A 19,210-nucleotide genomic window follows, 5' to 3' on the forward strand; every position below is an offset into this window, starting at 1 on the left:
GGCTTCGTGCACTCTTTTGCCCGGTATCCAGGGCATTTGCACCTGAAACATGTTGGATGCTTGTGCCCTCCACACCTTTGTGGCTCTCCCAGGTGACCATGCGGTGGCTGGCCGCGGCCAGTGCTGCCTCTGAGAGCCAGTGCGAGGAGCCTGGCCTGCCTCGCCTCTAAGTCTTGTTCGATGCCGACCGAGAAGGCAACATCCATCAGCTGTGCCAAAGGGGTTTGGGCCCCGTTTGTAATTTCCGCCCCTTCTTACGGGTATATCGGGTATATCGGTAAGACAGCGTGTTAAAGTGGCAATAAAGTATCAACACCACTTAAAGCAGAGTGGTGATCGAGTGTTGCCCTATTAACAGGTGAGCGTCTCCTCCGGAGACGACGGGTCTGCGTCGGCGCGGCTCTGAACGGCCTCACCTGCCCGTCGTGGGCGCGCGCAGGCTTCTCTTCCCTTCCTGTGCTGGCTCCTCACCCTCATCCCGATTCGCTGGGTGAATTGACACATTCCAGGCCCCATTCCCGCCAGTGAGCGCTGTGCCACGGCGGATTTACTTCCGCTCCCTCCTTCCCGGCCGGTGTGTGAGTCCCGGCCGGCCGGGCCCGCGATCTGGGGCCGCCTCGGCCGCCCGCCTCGCATGCCGGCGTCTGCAGTGCGCAGCTGATCTGCGTGTTTGCGGGCCCCTCCCCAAATTAGCTGCTTCTCTTCTGGAAAGCAACACGTATTAGAACTACGTAAAGGCCACATCGAAGGCGAGGGTCAAGATGTGGAAGTTACCGGTGAAGCGCGAGGGGTCCTCAGAAAAGCTTCCCAGCCTTTCCTTGCACTGCTGCAGCCCAGCTGTCGGGACAGGCGCATGCGTGTGCCCGGGCGGGGCCTCCTGCACCCGCCACTCCTCTCCGGCAGGGGGCGACGGCGCAGGGAGCCGTGAGGCTGCGCTCCCGGTGCGCCCCGCGGGGCTGGGCTTCTCCTCCGGTCACTTGGGTGTGTGGGCGAGTCGGGGGCTGAGGTCTCGGTGATCTGAGGCCTGCTAGGTTCCCCCTGGGAGACGGGCGAGGAAGCCGCCCTCCCCAGACAGGTGGGAGGGCCTCCCTTGTTCCCCTCTGAGATGGGGTGGAACCTCAAAGGGGGTCGTCTAGAATGCCATCGGGGGACCCCGGGGTAGATGTTCCCTCCGACCTGGAACAGAGAGGGAGCGCGAGGCAGCACAGGAACAGCCTGTGCGCAGGGAAGCTCCCACCCCTTGCCTGGCCTCCGACAGACGCGTGTTTGGAGCAGGCGCTGTAACTGCTCCTCCCGTTCTGGGGCCGCGTCTCCCTCGCTCCCAACTGGTACTGAGGCCAAGCCGTGTCACACAAGAGAATCGGTCTCCTTTTCCTGAGACACTCAGGGTCAAACTCGTCCCAGTCTCTAAGTGTGCACCCCAGCGGGGGTCCTGGGGGCACAGAGGGTGTACTTCCCATTCGGCCCGCGGTGCACCCTGGGGAGGAAGTCAAAGACTAGAACTCCTGGGCCTGGAGGGGCGTCCCCTGTCGCTGCTCCAGGAGCCGACCAGGGTGACGTAGGTAGGGCGTCCCGTTTTTCCCACCGCGAAGCTTCCGGGCGTCTCTGGCGACGCGAGGCACGATGCGCTGGCCAGCGCGAGACCAGGAGCTAAGCTTGCCACGGGCTGTCTGTACCCCCTTCACTGCCGGTGGAGCCGGCAGCTCTGACCGCACTGGGCCCTTTCTGCAGATCTCAAGGCCGTTACAAGTCTGGCTCTTCCCAGCGAGGAGCCGGGGGAGAAAACGGCACTCGTCACTCTGTGTTCCCCGCGAGGGCTGGAGGCTGTCACAGTGCTGTTTCGTCCCGTTCGAGAGGTCTCTACTCTGGCGAAATAACGCTCCCACCTCGGGATCTGCTGAGCGTAAAACACAGAAGCTGCCGGAGGAGGAGAGGCAAGCAGGCCTCTGTGAAAACACCTGCGGCTGGGGAGCGAGCTGGGAAGTGGGCTGGGATCTCAGGCTCTGGCCGCGGGCGGCAGCTCGGCCGGAAAACGGCCGGTCTAGGTCTAGACTGGGGGAAAGCTGCCGCGCAGCACCTCGGAACCCCCGAGTGCTGCGGTGCCAGCGGCGGGACTGCCCTCAGGGTGCCCCGCCCCCCGCCCTGCTCCGGGCGGAGACTGGAAAACAGCAGCAGAGACGTCCGGCTCAGGCCTCCAGCGCTGCAGAAAAAACCACTTGAGTTCAATTGCAGGCCGGGCGCCCAGCAGGGGGCGCATCAGAGGCGACCACGCACTGATGTCTCCCTCTCTCCTTCCTTTTCCCTCTCTAAAAATACGTAAATTAACTCTTTTCAAAAAGTGTCACTTTTCCCACAGCACTGGAGACGCAGTGGAGTAACAAATTAACTACCCCATTGTTCTCAGCGCCTAGCCGCTCCTGGGTCTGGAAGTTTACAGTGTTCCAAGGACGTACTTCCTCCTGAGTCAGTCCTACAGTCCAGGAGGGGGCGAGGTTTTCCCTCCGCGAGCACGCGAGCACACCGGGGGCCCAGCCCGGCGGCGTGAAGCTGAAACGGAACGCAGGGCTCGGGTTAGGCAGGTCGGAACAGCAGCGCCGCCTGCTGGGCAACAGCGATCCAAGGCACGGTTTTAGGGAGGAGAGGGCTGCTCGGCGGGAAAACGGCACAGCGGTTACTTCGTAAAGCAGATAGGCGTGGGAGTGGCCAGAGAAAGGAGAAAACGACTCGGGAACCAGGCACATTTGAACAAAAAGGCCTTGTTAGGAGAACAGGGCCTGGGAAAGCCAGGACGTCCTCCTACAGGCTACGATCTGGCTTTCCCCTCTCGGAGACCACACCTAAGCGGGGAAAGCGCCGCGAGGGTGGGGCTGTGGATGCTTCACAGCGCGCCTCCCGTTGCTGGGCCTCTGCTTGCGGCGGCGGGAGGCCTGGCCTTCGGTCCCGGCCCACGTCCCAGCTTTTCTCTCACGGGAGTCTTTGTTGCGGCGAGCGCCCTTGCAGCTTTTAAATAGATGCTCGACCCGTGCCCGCAGGAGGCGGGGACTTCTTTAAGGAAAGCGAGACACTTTGCCCAGCAGAGGTATCCTTGCCCCTCCTACAGCTCCTGCCGGGGGCATGCGGATGCAAATGGAGTTGCTAGGAGCCACCCTGCGCGGAGGGAGATGCTGGAAGCTCATCACAGCCCAGGGATTCAAACTGGCTTTTTCTCCCGTCCGGGTTTGGAGGCAGAAGCGGCTAAGGGATTCGAGTAGGGGGTCGGAGTGCTGTTCAGGGGCCGGGCTCCCGAAGGCCACTGTCACCCCTGTGGTCGTCCCCACCTCCCGCGGGTCTCGGCTCCTCCCGTCCGGGACAGCCGGGGGGTGGGGGTGGGGGGCTCGGAGTGCCGGGTGGCCGGCCCTTATTTTGCACGTCCCGGGACCAGCCGTAGTCACGTTACCGTGATGGGGGAGGGCCCCTCGAGGCCCCTGCACGTCTAACTTAAGGACTCACCCGACGCCTCCGCAAGGGCCCCACGCCCACAGAGACGCCCGAGGACTCGGGTCGGAGGGAAGAAGTACGTCTTTCGTCTTCCGAGCCGGGCAGAGCCGGAGCACCATTTCAGAGCCCCTCGTCTCCACCCCCGAACCAGGCCTAGCAGGTCGGGGTGCCCCACCCGCACCGCGCGGCTTCTGCACCCCGCAGGGGAGAAAGGCAGGACAGCCTTGCTGGTGAGACAGACCGCGCTCACCGCGCCCCACCCGGCTGGAGACAGAGGCGGGGGTCCAAGTCAGGGTCCCGGGTGTCGGCACCAAACCTGCTCACGCGAGAGACCTGGTTCTCGATGTGTGTGAAGAATTCCACACCAGCAGATCTGTTGGCGTGTAGTCCGTTTACTAGGGGTCCGTTCCCATGTAAGAGAACGGGCCTGGCTAGAGGGGCGGGGCCTGGCTGGAAGGCAGTTTCAGGGCAAAGCGGGGCGGCAAAGGAGTGGCTGCAGACCACCAGGTCTGGAGGCGGCGGGGGGGAGGGAGCTCGAGCACAAGTGAGCGCGCATGCAAATCCTTTGCTCGGAGGACGTACACGGTTGGTGGGACAGGAGGAAAAAGCTCCATATTGACTAACAGGTAAATGTGGTACCCACTCTCCTGGGGGAATGTGACTACGTAAACTTAGGTGTGTGGGGGTCTGTTAGCCCGAATCCTGGTCTTGCTCCAGATCCCTTTGTTCATCTTGTAAAACAGGTACAGGAGGCAGTCAAAGTTGGGGCACTTTCCCAGTTATTTATGGGCTCCTTTTGTAAGCATTAGGGACTCCCTTGTAAAACAGATAGTGACCAGAGGTAGGCAATTCACCAAAGTCGTTTTATGGGCTCTTCCTTTGGGCGCTGTGGACCCTCCCGCATTCCAGGCCTTGCAGTGAAAGCACAGCTTCAAGGCTTTCTTTCCCAGACAGTGGAAACGCTACATAGAACTTCAAGGACTGCCCCCTCCCGCGCTACCATGGTGCATGCTGGGAGGTCGGGACACCTGGCAGTATTGTCGGACCAGTCCCAGTGAAGCAGGAGACAGCATAGGAAGAACTCAGACTGCAACACTGTCACTGGCCGGCAGCATTTAGCACCCTGGTTGCCAGGAAACGCCTTTTACCAATTACGTAGAATAAATAGTAAACCGAGGCAGGGAGGAGGAAGGAGACAAGTCTCACACGCTAACTCAGCAGTCCTGAGCCTGGTCTGATAATATTTCCAGGTGTTCCAGCATCACAAGAAACACTATGTTAGCAGGGAAGAAGGGAAGTCCTTGAAATTCTATGTAACATTTCCACTGTCTGGGAAAGAAAGCCTTGAAACTGTGCTTTCATCCCAAGGCCTGAATGTGGGAGAGGGTCCCGGGGCCCAAAGAAAGAGCCCATGAAACAACTTTGGTTAACTGCCTACCTCTGGTCACTGTTTTACGAGGGAGTCCCTGATGCTCACAGAAAGAGCCCGTAAGTAACTTGGGAAAGTGCCCCAACTTTAATTAACTGTCAGATATTTGTTTTACAACAAAATGACCAAATGGGGTCTGGAGCAAGATAAGAATTTGGGCTAACAGACCCCCACACATACCTGAGTTTGGGTAGTCACATCCTCCCAGGAAAGCTGGCGCCACATTTACCTGTTAATCAATATGTAACTTTTTTCCCTCCTATCCCATCAACTATGTAAGTCCTGAGAATAAAGGACTCTCGCTCTCTCACTCTCAGGGACTCAGGGGGCTCTTAGCTCTCGGGCCACAGGGCCAGGGCCTCTGGCCACCCGGCCTCAGGCTGCCCAGGGGCTTGCCACGCTGGTCTCCAGCGGCTCGTTTTTTTCATCCTGCTTTGCTCTGAAACTTTGCCTTCCACCCCCTACTCTACCCAGTCCTGTTCTCTTCCGTGGAAGCGGACCACTAATAAACTGATTACATACTAGGTTTGCTGATATGTAATCCTTTACATGCGTCGGCAGGAAGAACCAGGTCTCTCCCGTCAACACCAGGACTCCTGAGTCAGTGGGTGAGACAGGTCTCCCTCCTCCCCCTGCCTCAGCTCGCTCTTCATTCTGCCTAAGTGGTCAGACGTGTCTCCTGGCAACCAGGATGCTGGATGCGGGCCAGGAACAGCAGGCAGCCCCAGAGTTCTTCCTCCGCTGCCTCCTGCTCAGTAGTGCTTGTTGTCTTTAATGTTCTTTGAAACAACTTGGTTACATTGCATTGTGACGGCTGTCATATCGGCATGCATTAAAAGTCAGTTTTTGTGTAGCCATTTTAATATTGCAGATGGAAGAAAATAATCAACGTTTTCAGCATGTTTATTATTCCAAGAAAGGTAAAAAGGCAACTGAAACGCAAAAAGAGATTTGTGCAGTGTATGGAGAAGGTGCTGTGACTGTCAAAAGTGGTTCTGGAAGCTTCTTGGTACCACTGACATTGCGGCCAGACAGCGCCGTGCCGTGCGGCTGGCTCACGCGTCGGAAGGCATTGATAGCCCCCCGGCCTCCACCTACTAGAAGCCAATGGTGGAGACAGCTGACGTACTCAGAACACCCGAATCAAGTCACTGGTGAAGGTGAAAGTGTCTTTATTTTACGGGAAAAAAAGGAACAAACTTTTTGGCCAACCTACTATTTCCCCCTAAGGGGACTTTAAGCCCCCGAGGGACTGCAGCAGGGACGGCCCCTGGCTGTCCCTTCCTCCCTCGGGGCCGGGTGGCACTTCCCAGCCTCCTCTTCCTCTTCTGTCGGAGCTGCGACACTGGGGTCTCCCGGTTCAAGCAGCCCCGCCTGCCCCAGGTCACGGCCACCCACGCCGCCAGACCAGACCCAGCGGGAAGTGCTCGGAGCACCTACCTGTGTCTGGGGCGGAGGGGTTCTCCGCGGGGAACGGCCCCGTTACCCCTGCGACCACCCCACACGTGCACCCTGCCCCCCAGGGCTGGCAGCTGCCCCCCCCCCCGCAGGAGTGCAGGCCGGGGGCTGCCCGAGCCCACACCGCCCTCCCGGGCTCCTGCCGCCCTGCCTGTCGTGTGGCCTGGGCTTGGTGACAGGCTGGGGTCACAGCACTCAAGGCACGACGCAGGTGCCCAGCTGCCCCATGACCCGACCCCCGCACGCGCTGACGGCATGACTGGGGGCGGGTGGAGAGCCTCTGCACCGTGCCCTCGCCTGCAAGGTGCAGACGCCCACCTGGGGGGGCGGGGGGCCAGTGCACGAACACAACCTTATGAACGTGCTTGTCACCAGCACCCCCGTCGGCCACTGTCAGCAAGGCCCTTCCCTCCGCAGGGACTCGGTCACGGGTGTGTGACCCGATTCTAGACACTGAGACGTGCGGGGAGGTCCATCCGCAAAGGCCAGGGCTTCTGGCAGGTTCCTTTGGCTGGAGTGCCGTCCTGTAAACAAAGGTGGGGAGCTTGGTCCTGGGTCGGGGCCCGTACAAGAACTGATGGATGTTTCTCCTCGCTCTCTCCCCGCTTCCCTCCCTAAAATCAGTAAGCATGTCCTCAGGCAAGGATTAAAAAACACACACACACATAAAAGACAACCACCTGCTCACACACACCTTATACTGGGCATGGTGAAGTATGAATGTGATGCCCGGATTGGTGGCAGCCATCGGGTAACCATGAGGCCCATTCCTGGGTGGCCACGCGGGAGGAGGGTGCACACCAGGATGAAGGTGGGCTCCGCTAAGCAAGAAAGGGGACGTAGAGCCGCTGGGAGGCCACCTCCACACACAGAGCCCTCCCGCACCCTGCCAGTCTGCTTCTTGGTCCCACGGCCCCAGTCCACACCCCTCACCCCAAGGAACGGGGGTGACAGTTAAAGTGGCCTTGGAATAAAGGTACTGCGAGTAAACAGAGAGAAGGGCCGCCAGTCCACAGTTTCACACAGACTTCAGTTAGAACGCTGGCTAAAACGGCCTGGCCTCGGCCAGCAGCTGGGCCGGGGCTGCCTGGGGCTGACGCGGGGGAGCTCCACGCGCCCCAGGGCCCCCCTGCCCCCGCCCTGCTGCGTTTCCGCCTGGCAGATCCTGGGACCCACGCCCCGAACCCTGCCTCCCCTGCTGCTCCTCAGCCACCACCAGCTCGACATGTTTTCAGAGCAGCCGGGAAACCCATGCTGAGTCCAGTCTGGGAGGACGGAGCGGCGAGTGAGGACAGGAGCCCGACAGCAGGGGACCCGGCGCGGGCCCATTTTATTTACACGCGCAACGACTTCCGCGCGGCCCCGGGCGCACTCCGCACGCGGCCACTCGGGGGGCATTTGCTTCCACGGGGGGCAAGGCATAAATTAGGGTCATAAATACGAGGGTGAGCCCCACCCGAGGGTACAAACCTTTGTCCAAGACTCCGGGGATCCCCCCCCCACGCCGACAGGTCCCTGAGGTGCCCCCGGGACACAGCAGGGGTGCCGGGGCGGGCGCAGGAGCAGCCCTGGCCCCCCGCCAGTGCACGTCCTCGCAAGTCACGTCCGTCCCTCCTGTTCCTGACGCACAGGAGTCAGAGAGCGGCTTTCGCGCAAACGGCTGCTTCAGTCACGGACAGCAGGTTGCTGTCAAACGCCGCGCTGGACCCAGACTTCGGCCTCATCCACGGGCCCCGGGGCAGCTCCCCTGCACCTGCTCACGGAGCTGCAGCCTGTCCCGTCCTGTCCCGTCCGGGGGCCCCGGGACCTCAGGGCCCAAGCGCCCCACCTCGAACAGGGCAGCCTCCCTCTGGGACCCTGGGGTCTCTCCTGTGAAGCCGGCTTCTCCCTGGAAGCCGGGGCCAGACTCTCTCTCCACCTCCCGCCTCAGACAGCTCCGCTGTGGGGGGGCGTCCCAGGCAAGGACGGCCACACCCAGCTGCCGCGGCTCCCCTCCAGCAGGCAGCCGAGGGCACGGGTGCAGTGCGGGGCTCCCCCCACAAGCCCTGACGCCGCCGCGCCACACGCGGCCACCCGGGGGTACCACGAGTGGAAGCGCCCGCGGACCGCAGGTGGGCGCCCGGCCAGGCCCAAGGAGGGGACCCGCCGGGGCGCACTGGGCAGAGGAGCTGACGGCGGGGCACCTGCAAAGCTAGTGGCAGGTCAATGCCGCTCAGCTCTAAGTCCCCGGCAGGCCCCACGGTGACCGCACAGCGCTCCGAGGCTTCCTGCCCAGCCCCTCGCTCGGTCAGCCCTCCCCTCCGGGGTTCACCCGGGGGCTGGCGTGGGGTCCCAGGACGCCCCCTCCAGGGCGGACAGGAGCCCTGTAGGCACGGCGGACTCTGGAAGGGCAGCGAGGGGCACAGCCAAAGGCAGGGACAACTCGGCAAGAGGCGTGCGGACACCTCCAGGGACCCGGGCTCTCAGGCCGGCCCAGGCTGCCCACTCACGGCCACTCTGCTGGGACGGCAGCTTGTGGCCCAGCAGGACGGACACCCTTGTCTCCACAGGAGTCCTGGCCCAGCACAGACACGGCCACTGTCCCAGGGAGGCTGGCAGCACTCGGGGGCACAGTGTCCCCACGCCGGCCGCTCCGGAAGGACACGCGGGCGGCACACGCCAGCCCAGGAGCCCGGCTGCCGCTTCACCGGCCGCAGGAGGAGCGGGTCCCCCCCACCCCCCATCAGACTGAAACGGGCAGGGCTGGCGGCACAGCCATGGCGCCACGTGGGGCTGCTGTGGAGAACCACGAGTGGCCAGGGGGCTCCTAACTGCCCGGGGAGGGACGGTGTGGTCTGGGCACCAACCCCTCAGAGAGCCGGCCAGAACACAGGGCCACACGCCACGCCATGGCAGGGCACACAGTCGGGAGTCCAGGGGACAGCGGCGCCAGCCCGGCCGGGCCGCTCCTGCCCGGACGCCTGGTGCGGGGAGGCACGGCCGCCCGCACGCCGCCGGGTGGGGAGCTGCGAGTCCGAAGGTAGCTGTGTTGGTGAGTCCCAGGCCCCGGAGCTGCCCGGGCGGGGGCCGAGAGGCTCCCCATCCTGAGCACGGGGCAGAGAAGTAGCACCATGAGAAGGGTCCCGGGCCGCACGCTCACGCCCTCAGTGGCACGCGTGGAAGACGCAGGCGGAGAGGGCGGAGGCTAGGCCTCGGAGGCTGGGGGGCCGCGGCTCAGCTCCTTGATGCCACACAGGATCCTCTTCACGTGGCCAACCTTGGTCACGCCGAGGTCCTGCAACGAGAGCAGAGCCCCCTGACGCCGCGCAGGGCCGGGCCACCGGCCGCAGACCACCCAGGACTCTGCACACCAGCGGGGGCGTGACGCTGACGCCAGTGGAAGCAACGATGGGAGAAGTGACAAGCATGCAGACACCCCCTCCTGTGGTCCCGTCACTGACACCACCAAGGGGACAGCCCACAACAGAGAAACCACACACAGGCCAGTGGTAAGTGCCACCAGCCCCCTAAGCGCCAGCGCCCGGGACAGGCCCAACGACCCTGCCGCCCGAGGCAGGCACGGCGCTGCTGCTCCCCCCCAGCACCCCCCTCCCGCTGGACGAGGGGAGGTGCCTGCGCTGCAGGCACTGGACACGGGCGAGTGGAACTGCGCAGGGGGGCCGCCATGTGCCCGGCAGCCACCGGGTCACCCCGGCTCTAACCACCTACGTCACCAACAGAGGGACCCCGTGTGCCAGCTCCCTGACCACAGATCCCTCACCACAGAGCTCTCCGGTGACCCCACTCACTGTCCACCTGCGCTGAGCAAAGCGAGGCCCCCCGCCCCCTCGTGTGTCTGCTCTGGCTCGGCCTGGCCGCGAACCCTGAAGGGAATCCTGGTGCTAGACACGGCCAGATCGGAGGGAGGGGGCCGGGAGGGGGCCGCGGGGAGGCCCGGCTGTGCAAGTACCTTGAGGTCCCTCCGCTCCAGGTGCAGGAGCTCAGAGCCCCGGATGTCGTGCCGTGTGAAGATGTCCTTATACTCACAGAGACTGAGGTGCTCCAGCCAGGCAGCCACCTCCTCTGTCCCCCAGAGGTGCACTGTCAGAGACGGAGAAGCAGGAGCGCAGTGAGCCCCAGCACCCAGCACCAGACAGGCAGTGGCCGGCACCCCAGAGAGCCCCAGTGCCCAGCAGCAGCAGGCAGCCCAGACATCCCACATCCCAGTACCCATGCACCCAGACGCCCCAGCAGCAGCAGCAGCAGGCAGCCCGGAGACCCCAGCACCCGCACCCAGACGCCCCAGCAGCAGCAGCAGGCAGCCCGGACATCCCACATCCCAGTACCCATGCACCCAGACGCCCCAGCAGCAGCAGCAGGCAGCCCGGAGACCCCGACACCCGCACCCAGACGCCCCAGCAGCAGCAGCAGGCAGCCCGGACATCCCACATCTCAGTACCCATGCACCCAGACGCCCCAGCAGCAGCAGCAGCAGGCAGCCCAGAGACCCCGACACCCGCACCCGGATGCCCCAGCAGCAGCAGCAGCAGGCAGCCCGGAGACCCCGACACCCACACCCAGACGCCCCGGCAGCAGCAGCAGGCAGCCCGAAGACCCCGACACCCGCACCCAGACGCCCCGGCGGCGGCGGCAGCAGCGGGCAGCCCGTGCCCCTGGAGGGCGCGGGGCCCCGGGCCGAGGGAGGCGAGGGTCTGGCTGTGCAGCCCGAGCCGGCTCCGCCCCACCGTCCAGAGCAGCGACTTCCCGCCCTTCCCCTCCCACAGCCCACGGGAAGGAACCACTCAAGTTCTGTGGCACTTCGAAACATGTACCGTTAGCTGATCGGAGGGAAAATGAGAGTGGTGGGCCTCGTTCACGCCCGACACCCTGAGGGGAAGGCCAGCGCCCGGCCCTCCGCAACAGCGGGCAGCACACGTGCGCCGTGCGCCCGCGCCCGCGGCGCCGGCCGAACACCGCTGCTCTGGGCGGTCCGCCCCGGCTGGGGCGCAGCAGGGAGGGGGCGTGCACGGACCTCACGGACTCAGAGCCACCGTCACCGACAGACGCCCCCGTCTGGACGGTCACGAGCAGGGGAGAGTCAAAGGGCGCTGCCCTGGCTGGCGCCAGCGCCGCCAAGTCCAGGCTGGGCCACCGGCACGGAGGGCGCCGGGACAGCCGTCCTCAGGGCCAACCCTCCAGACGCAAATTTGAAGTCCCAGTTTACTGACACCAAGGAAACGTCCTTCAGAGCCGTTTCCTGCTGACTCCACCGCCCACGATGGCGGTGGCCCAGGTTCCCAGAGGTGGGGCGGGGGGGGGGGTTGATCGGTGAGTGGGCGGAAGGCGGTCAGCAGCCCCCCCAAGACGCAGGCCTGAGCGTGAGCTCCGTGTCTCCGTCTCGTCGCCTCTGCTGTCCCCCCCTACACCCCCAAGTCAGGGCAGGCAGGGGCTCGGTGGCCGGTCGCCTACAGTCTGCCCCGGAAACACATGTGCCGCAGGGACGGGCGACAGCCGGTGCCCAGAGCAAGCCAGAAAGCAAGGCACCCCACACAGGCCGCGAGGCCCCGGGAGGAAATGGAGGCCAGCAGCGAGCGGCGGCGTGTGCCGCCGAGAGGAGGGTGGGTACCCGGCGCTCCCAGGCTGCCGTGGGCGTCTCTGCTCCTGCTGTTCTTCTCCTTCTTGAACTTGGTCACCAGGCGGAACTTCCCACTGCGGCTGCGTTTGGACAGGTCCGAGGCCACGTTCTGCAGTGCAAAGTGAGAGACAGCGGGCGTCAGACGCAGCGCCCCAGGGCCCGAGTCCCGCGTCCCGCCTGGGGCCTGGGACCTGGGGCCTGGGGCCGGCCGGGGAGGCCAGGAGGAGGCGCGCCGCTCCAGCCGCTCCAGCCGCGCTCACCCTGTGGCTCCCCTCGACGGCTGGTCTCGTGCCTACTGTGGATTTTTAATGCCTGCCGAAAGTGGCTTCAACGCGGTCACTGTGTTTTCACAGTCTGTTTTTCATTTTACAACGCGCACTTCCCACACAATGACAGAGCTCTGTAGAGCTGTTTGAACACCAGCCCCCCGGCAGGGAGAGCACCAAACGGGCTGTCCGGCCGACCTGCCGGTGCGGCACGGGCAGGCCGGGCCCGCGGCGGCCCACACGCCCTCTCCTTGCACCGACTCCCCCGGCAAAGTCTCAGGAGGACGGGAGCAGGGCGGCCACGGCACTCCAGGAGCGGGGCAGAGCCAACGCTGCCCAGCGCCCCTGCCCTCGGCCGTCCCGGGGTCGGCGACCCCGCCTCTGTGCACACACGGACCCCCGCGCGCAGGAGCCACGCGCATGGACCGCCTGTGGCGCTCACAGGTCAGGCAGAGTTCCTGTCTCTCCCAGGTGTGCAGCTCCTTCCCGCCCTCGCTGGGCGGGAATCTGCCCCGGGACCCCGCCCCCTTCGTCCCCCCACCGACCCCCGGGGTTCGGCCTCACAGCTGTGTAACGGGGACATCGGGTGCCCTGCAGAACACTCCACAGGGGTGTTTGCTGGAGCTGCACCGACCGAGAGTCTGGGAACAACAAGCACCTCCGTGCCGGGGTGCGCTGCGGGGACCACCCGGGTTTCCCCCCACACCCCTCCCCCACTCGGGGCCGCCTGCAGGGACCTCGTATGACAGGCATTCTGTTTTCAAGTGTTCTACTGCAAAGGAGACCGCTCCCAGGAACAGTTTCTCACCAGCCACTGTGAGTGCTCAAGAAACTCACTTTTATAAGTTTCTGGCACTTGGCAAAACTGACAGCCATCAACTCTAACACCGGCTGCCTGTCCAGCACCTCCTCCGGCTCCCTGGGCGCCGAGGGCGTGGGCAGGAGGCCCTCCCGCCCGAGCCCCACCCCGACACTTCCAGGCCCGACCCTGTCCCTGGGTGAGCCCACCCCTTCCTTCCCCACACGGACGCCCCCCCCATCCACCGACGACCCGCCTGCACCCCGTCTTTGTCCAGGGGATGGAACGGTCTTTTAATCCCTCCCACTTTCCAGATGGAGTTCTTTTTCTAAAAGTACTTTTTATTTTTTTAGAGAGAGGAGAAAGGAGGAAGAAAGACAGGAAGAGAAACATGGATGTGGGAGAGACACATCAATCAGCTGCCTCTCGCGCGCGCCCCCAACCGGGGACCTGGCCCGCAACCCAGGCGCGTGCCCTGCCTGCGAACTGAACCCACACTGGTGACCTTTCGGCTCGCAGGCCGGCACTCAGTCCCCGGAGCCACGCCAGCCAGGCTAGCATTCTTTTAAAACAGTTTCTTTCATCAACTACTGGATTTAAAGAAATTATCTGCCCGGATCTACTGATAATGCTGAATTCCGGAATAAATGTACTGGTTTTAAAACGCGAACCGTGGAAGTCCTGGACCTCCGTCTCCCAACACTGAGCACACTCAGCGCCACTTGCACGGCGCACGGCCAGAGGTGACGCAGACCGCTCGCGAGGTTTTACACCCCCCGCAGCTCAGAGCACGAGCTGAGGCAGTGTCCGCCTCCACCTGGCTTCAGCCGTGCCGCTCACGTCACGGAAACGGCCGGTTCCTTGACACGCTCCCTTTGGAGGCCCTTTTTACACAGTCTTTTCAGGATGTTCTGGGGCTTTTTTGAAAAATATCTTAAGATTTCAACTGGCATAAATTTTTCCTGAAAAATCAAGTGTCATCAATGTTTTTAAATTTATTATTGTTTCTTGGAATATAACTTGATTTCTTATGTTTTGTCACATTCCCTTTATCACTGCATTTTGTTTATTTTTTATCTGATTTGCCAGAGGGTGGTTTAACTTATTCTATTTTACTTTCAAAAACCCAGCTCATGGATTTACCACCCATGATGCCCTCATCTTTATGCTGGTAACTGCCCGCCCCCCCCGGCCCCCAGACTCCCCTGGCCCCTTGCCCTTCACCCCCACACCCTCCCTCGGTGGGCTCACGGGGACACCGAGCCAGAGCGCGGTGTGGGCAGCAGCACCGGGCGGTGAGGAGGCCAGCAGAGGGGGCGCGGGAGGCCGGGGCCCAGTGCTGTTCGGGGACAGGCTGCGATTTCTGCCCCCAGGCTCCCCCAGGTGAGGGTGCGGCCCAGCCCCTCCCGGCGCTGGCGAAGCGCTTCTGGTTCTGTGACTGAACCTGCTCGCAGGCGCCACCTACCTGCAGGAGCTCTCACCTACCTGCCGCCGCCCCACCCCGGCACCCCCAGGCCAGGACTGACACCCGCCCCTCCCTCCCACCCACATCCTAGAAACCAGGACTGGCGGGCGCACACGCGGCCGGCCGGGAGGCACCGTGGGATCAGACGTGCGGTCACCTGTGTGTGTTTCTGCGGCGGCTGAGCAGGGCTTGCTGAGGTTGTTTTGAAGACATTTCTCGGTTTACGGCATTGGAGCCACAGTCCCCGGGACACACACTCTCACCCCGAAGACCGGGCAGCCCCAGACACACCCGGCTGCCGGTCACCCTGCCGCCAGGCGCCAGGCTGCGAGCCTCCCGCCACGGCAGCTGCTGCCCTGCCCATGAGGTGGAGACAGTCCGGGCCCTGCACCCGCCTTCCACAGAGACCCCATGGGGGGAGAGGCCACCCCCACCCCGGGCAGGGCAGGGCAGGGCAGGGTGCGGGAGCCGGCCCGCGCCTGAGGCTCCCCGGGGCCCCAGCTGCTGCTCCAACCGTCCCTGACACAGAACCGGCTTCGGGAGTTTCCGACCCGCGGCAGGCCGGTGCTTTGATGCCACACACTCCATTACCAGAAAAATGAAACCAAAAAGTACATAAAAAACACAAACTCTCAATTGCTTTGAAGTTCCTGAACTCCTCCTCCCAGCATCTGTACTGATGACGCCTTCCCTGCCGCCCGCAGCGCTGGTCTAGAATGCGGTCGGACTCGGACAAGGCCCCGTGGGCACGTCCCCCGGTGCCCCCTTCACAGAGCGCACAGCGGCCCTCTCCACAGGGAGGCGCGGGCGCCGTGCGCCAACAGCCCGCGCAGGCACTCCCTCTCGGCGCCCTTCGGTCCAGACGCGTGACGCGGCTGGCCGCATCTGACCCGTCGTGGGTGGGCAGCGGCGGCTCACACCCAACTGGGTTTCATCCCTCTCGTCTCCGGAAGTCTTTGCCTTACACGCCTGTGCGTACGAATTAAAATGAGAACGGGGGGTTCACTAAAAGAACAGCCAGGGGTATGTAGCCCCAGACTCGCAGAGGGCACAGAGAATTGGGTGGGAAGAAGCGGGGCCGCATCAAAAAGGAGGAAATAAAGGAAACAGAAGAAGTGGGACAAACAGAAAGCACAAAACCTAACAGAAACATATCTGAACACACCAGTCATCACAGACAGTACAGGTAAATGTAAAGCAGGCCGGACTCCCCAAGGAAACCAGAGGACCCCACTGGGTGGAAACCCGGTGTTCAGTGATGCGCGGTTGAGAGACCCCCCAAACGAGGCCCGGGGTCCGACCAGGACAAGCGCACGCCGCAAAGGCAGACCTGAGGGGAGAGGGCGACTGGAGGTCTTCGCGGGACGACGAGCCCGCCCGCACCCACCCAGTCCCCAGCCTCCGAACGCTGACGCAGGGACACGCAGTCACGGATGCCGGCGGAGACACCCGTGTGCGTACAGAGCTGGGCAGTACTCAGCAGGCCAGGACAGAAACACAAGTTTTACAAAACCGTTATATCTTACCAACATAAAGTGATCGCTTTGATCATGTATTGCCTTAGCTTTGCAACTGTTTTTATGTTAACATTGTGATTCTGGAATTTTCTTACTGTGTTTTCTGGAAATTGTTTATTTTTAATCTTCCTGTGCCCTCAGTTTTTACTGGGGGCATGGGGGAGAAAACCGGGCTCTGCGGCCCGTGTAGGGTCAGACTGCTTTGTTAGCACAGTCTGGGAACGGTCTGCTCTAGGAGTGCCGTCGGCGTCGTTTTCTGAGTCTCACTTTCATGTTATTAGCGACACACTAGATCCCGAATTGTCTTTCATAATATATTTTGTTTTTGTCCTTTATAATGGTTTGGAAAGATAAAACCTCTTCAATTCTACTAGAAACTACCTTTTGGTTTTTAAAAAACATCACTGACTCTACATTTCCCTAATTATCAAAGCCAAGAACTTGGCTTTAACCTCCTTCGCCCTTCCAGGAGGCATTGAATGTGCTTTCACTCCTCTGTCCCAGTTCTCTTCCCGACCTCCCCCCACCGCCCACCTCACGGGCTTGAGGACTTCATCTGGGACCACAGGGCAATGCCACGTTACACCTGCTGCATATTTTGTATGTTGTCATTTTAGTAATTTCCCTTTAACTGAAGATTTATTATGCCTATAACAGACTATTTCGCCAACTGCAGTAAGCGCAGCATACCCTCACACCAGAGCGTCCCCGTTCTTAAGCTGCTGAGTCCTGCCGCCTGACTGGGGGCCTGAGTGCCTTTCCACGCGGGGGTTTGTCCGCACACACCTGAGGGCTCGGAGACGGGTGCACCGCGCTGCTGCCGAGCCCGCCCGCCCCCTCGCCCTGCGGCTGCCAGCAGGGGGGACGGGCCACACTGGCGGCGGGCAGGTGCCCAGCGTCTAGTGCCCAGTGCCCTGTGGGATGCGCACCCTAAGGTGAGCTTCTCTCCCGGCCCACTGCGTTCTCCATCTCCGAAAGTCTAGGGTTCGCCTTTGTCCAGACGCTGCCCACGAAAACTGCCCGTCCGACAGCCCCTCGCCGGGGCTCTTGCTGCCCACTCTCCTGCTGCGGGAGGGGACTGGGCCCCGGGTCACAGTGCGCCCGGGGTCCTGTCTGCCCAGCCCCAGGGCCTGTGGTGAGTTGGGAAGTCTCCAAATGTGTGTAAAAGAAAAGTGAGGGAGACTTCCGGCAAGATGGAGGAATAGGTGCACGCACCGTGCCTCCTTGCACAACCAAGATTAGAACAACAATAATTTACAGACAGAATATCACTCAGAACTGACAGAGGATTTATCTGAATGGAAGTCGGACAGCCAAGAAGTTGAAGTAGACCCGTACATCCAGACCGGTAGGAGACGACGAGCTGGGCGGGCCCGGGGGTCGGCGCGGGTCAGCGGCGCACGGAGGTCGGGGAAAATTTGGCGCGAAATCGGCGCGACAGCCATCCAGGGCGCAAGAACGCAGCGGGGGTCCCTGAATATGCAAGCTGCGGCTGGCGGACCCTGTGGCGCATTGTGGACCAGGGCAGAGCTCGCAGCCCAGGATCCCAAGGAAGGGCCTGAGCCCGGGAGAACGGAACTAACGCCATTGTCCCCTCCTGCTCCCGCCCCCACCCACACATATAACGTCACAATCTAGCGACCAGGGTGCCCAGCCCCGGTGAACACCTAAGGCTCCGCCCCCCACCGTAACAAGAGCGACCAGAGACAGGGAAACACGTAAGACATGTATCCAACAGAACAGATCAGTCCCCCAGGACTCATCCTTTTGAGCGACCAAGAAATAGCCAGTCTATCAGATGCACAGTTCAAAACACTGGTGATCAGAAAGCTCACAGAATTGGTTGATTTTGGGCGCAATTTAGATGAAAGGATGCAGGTTACCATAAAAGAGATGCAGGAAGATACGCGGAGGAGAGCCAATAGTGAAAGGAAGGAATCTGAGTCTCAAAACAATACAGTGGACCAGAAGGAAGATAGAATCAACCAAGCAGGAAAGCATGATGAAATAAGAATTCAAAAAATCGAGGAGAGCCTTGGGAGCATCCAGGACACCTTTAAACGTTCCAACATCCGAATTATAGGGGTACCAGAACAGGAAGGAGAAAAGCAACAGATGGAGCACGTATTGGAACAAATAATAAAGGAGAACTTCCCCCAGCTGGCAAAGGGAACAGTCTTCCAAGAAATCCAAGAAGCTCAGAGAGCCCCAAAGAAGTTGGACCCAAGAAGAAACACACCAAGGCACATCATAATTACATTAGCCAAGGTAAAAACGAAGGAGAGAATCCTAGAAGCAGCAAGAGATAAGGGGACAGTAACCTACAAAGGAGTTCCCATCAGACTGTCAGCTGATTTCTCCAAAGAGACCTTAACAGGCAAGAAGGGTCTGGAAAGAAATATTCCAAGTCATGAAAGACAAGGACCTACATCCCAGATTGCTCTATCCAGCAAAGCTCTCATTTAGAATGGAAGGGAAGATAAAGTGCTTTTCAGATAAGGTCAAGTTAAAGGAGTTCATCATCACCAAGCCCTTATTTTATGAAATGCTAAAGGAACTTATCTAAGAAAAGAAGATAAAGAAAAAGACATGTATAGTAAAAGGACAGCAAACTCACAATTATTAACAACCACACCTAAAGCAAAACCAAAAGAAACTAAGTAAACAACTAGAACAGGAACAGAACCACAGAAATGGAGGGCACACGGAGGGCTAGCAGCAGGGGGGTGGGAGGAGGAGAGAGGGGAAAAAGGTACAGAGAATAAGTAGCAGAGAATGTAGGTTGATAATAGATAGGGGGAGGGCGAGAATAGTACGGGAAATGTAGAAGCTAAAGAACTCATAAGAATGACACATGGACATGAACTAAAGGGGGGGAATGTGGGTGGGAGAGGGGGTACAGGGTGGAGGGGAGAGAAGGGGGGAAATGGGACAACTGTAATAGCATAATCAATAAAATACATTAAAAAAAAAAAGAAAAAAAAGAAAAGTGAGGGTGTGAGCCAAGCACACCACCTCTGCCCCTGTCAAAAACAAACTTCTAGGACTTCCGGCCAAGATGGAGGCGTAGGTAGTCGCACTCTGTCTCCTCGCACAACCAAAACTAAGGACAACAAAAATTTAGAAACAAAAAATAACCCAACCAGAACAGAGAGAAATGAACTGGACGAAAGTCTGACAACCAT

The 19,210-nt window shown here is 61.1% G+C and overlaps 1 protein-coding gene across 6 annotated transcripts in view; it reads right to left on the reverse strand.

The window, feature by feature from the left end:
- Positions 1 to 6,061: 6,061 nt before the first annotated feature.
- The window catches only part of DGKD (diacylglycerol kinase delta), a 107,156-nt gene continuing 94,007 nt past the window's right edge, over positions 6,062 to 19,210 (reverse strand). For 5 of the 6 annotated variants that reach the window (XM_045845628.1, XM_045845630.1, XM_045845631.1 and 2 more), the window contains 4 exons: positions 11,970 to 12,087; positions 10,314 to 10,444; positions 7,059 to 9,638; positions 6,062 to 6,888 (listed from right to left, as the gene is read on the reverse strand). In XM_045845628.1, the coding sequence (XP_045701584.1) occupies positions 9,549 to 9,638; positions 10,314 to 10,444; positions 11,970 to 12,087 (339 nt within the window). In that variant the 3' untranslated portion in view covers positions 6,062 to 6,888; positions 7,059 to 9,548. The remainder of the gene's footprint in view (positions 6,889 to 7,058; positions 9,639 to 10,313; positions 10,445 to 11,969; positions 12,088 to 19,210) is intronic. The other variant, XM_045845629.1, reaches the window with a different exon arrangement.

This window comes from Phyllostomus hastatus, unplaced genomic scaffold, assembly GCF_019186645.2.
Source record: "Phyllostomus hastatus isolate PE091 unplaced genomic scaffold, TTU_PhHast_1.1 phas_contig_477, whole genome shotgun sequence".
Lineage (NCBI taxonomy): Eukaryota > Metazoa > Chordata > Mammalia > Chiroptera > Phyllostomidae > Phyllostomus > Phyllostomus hastatus.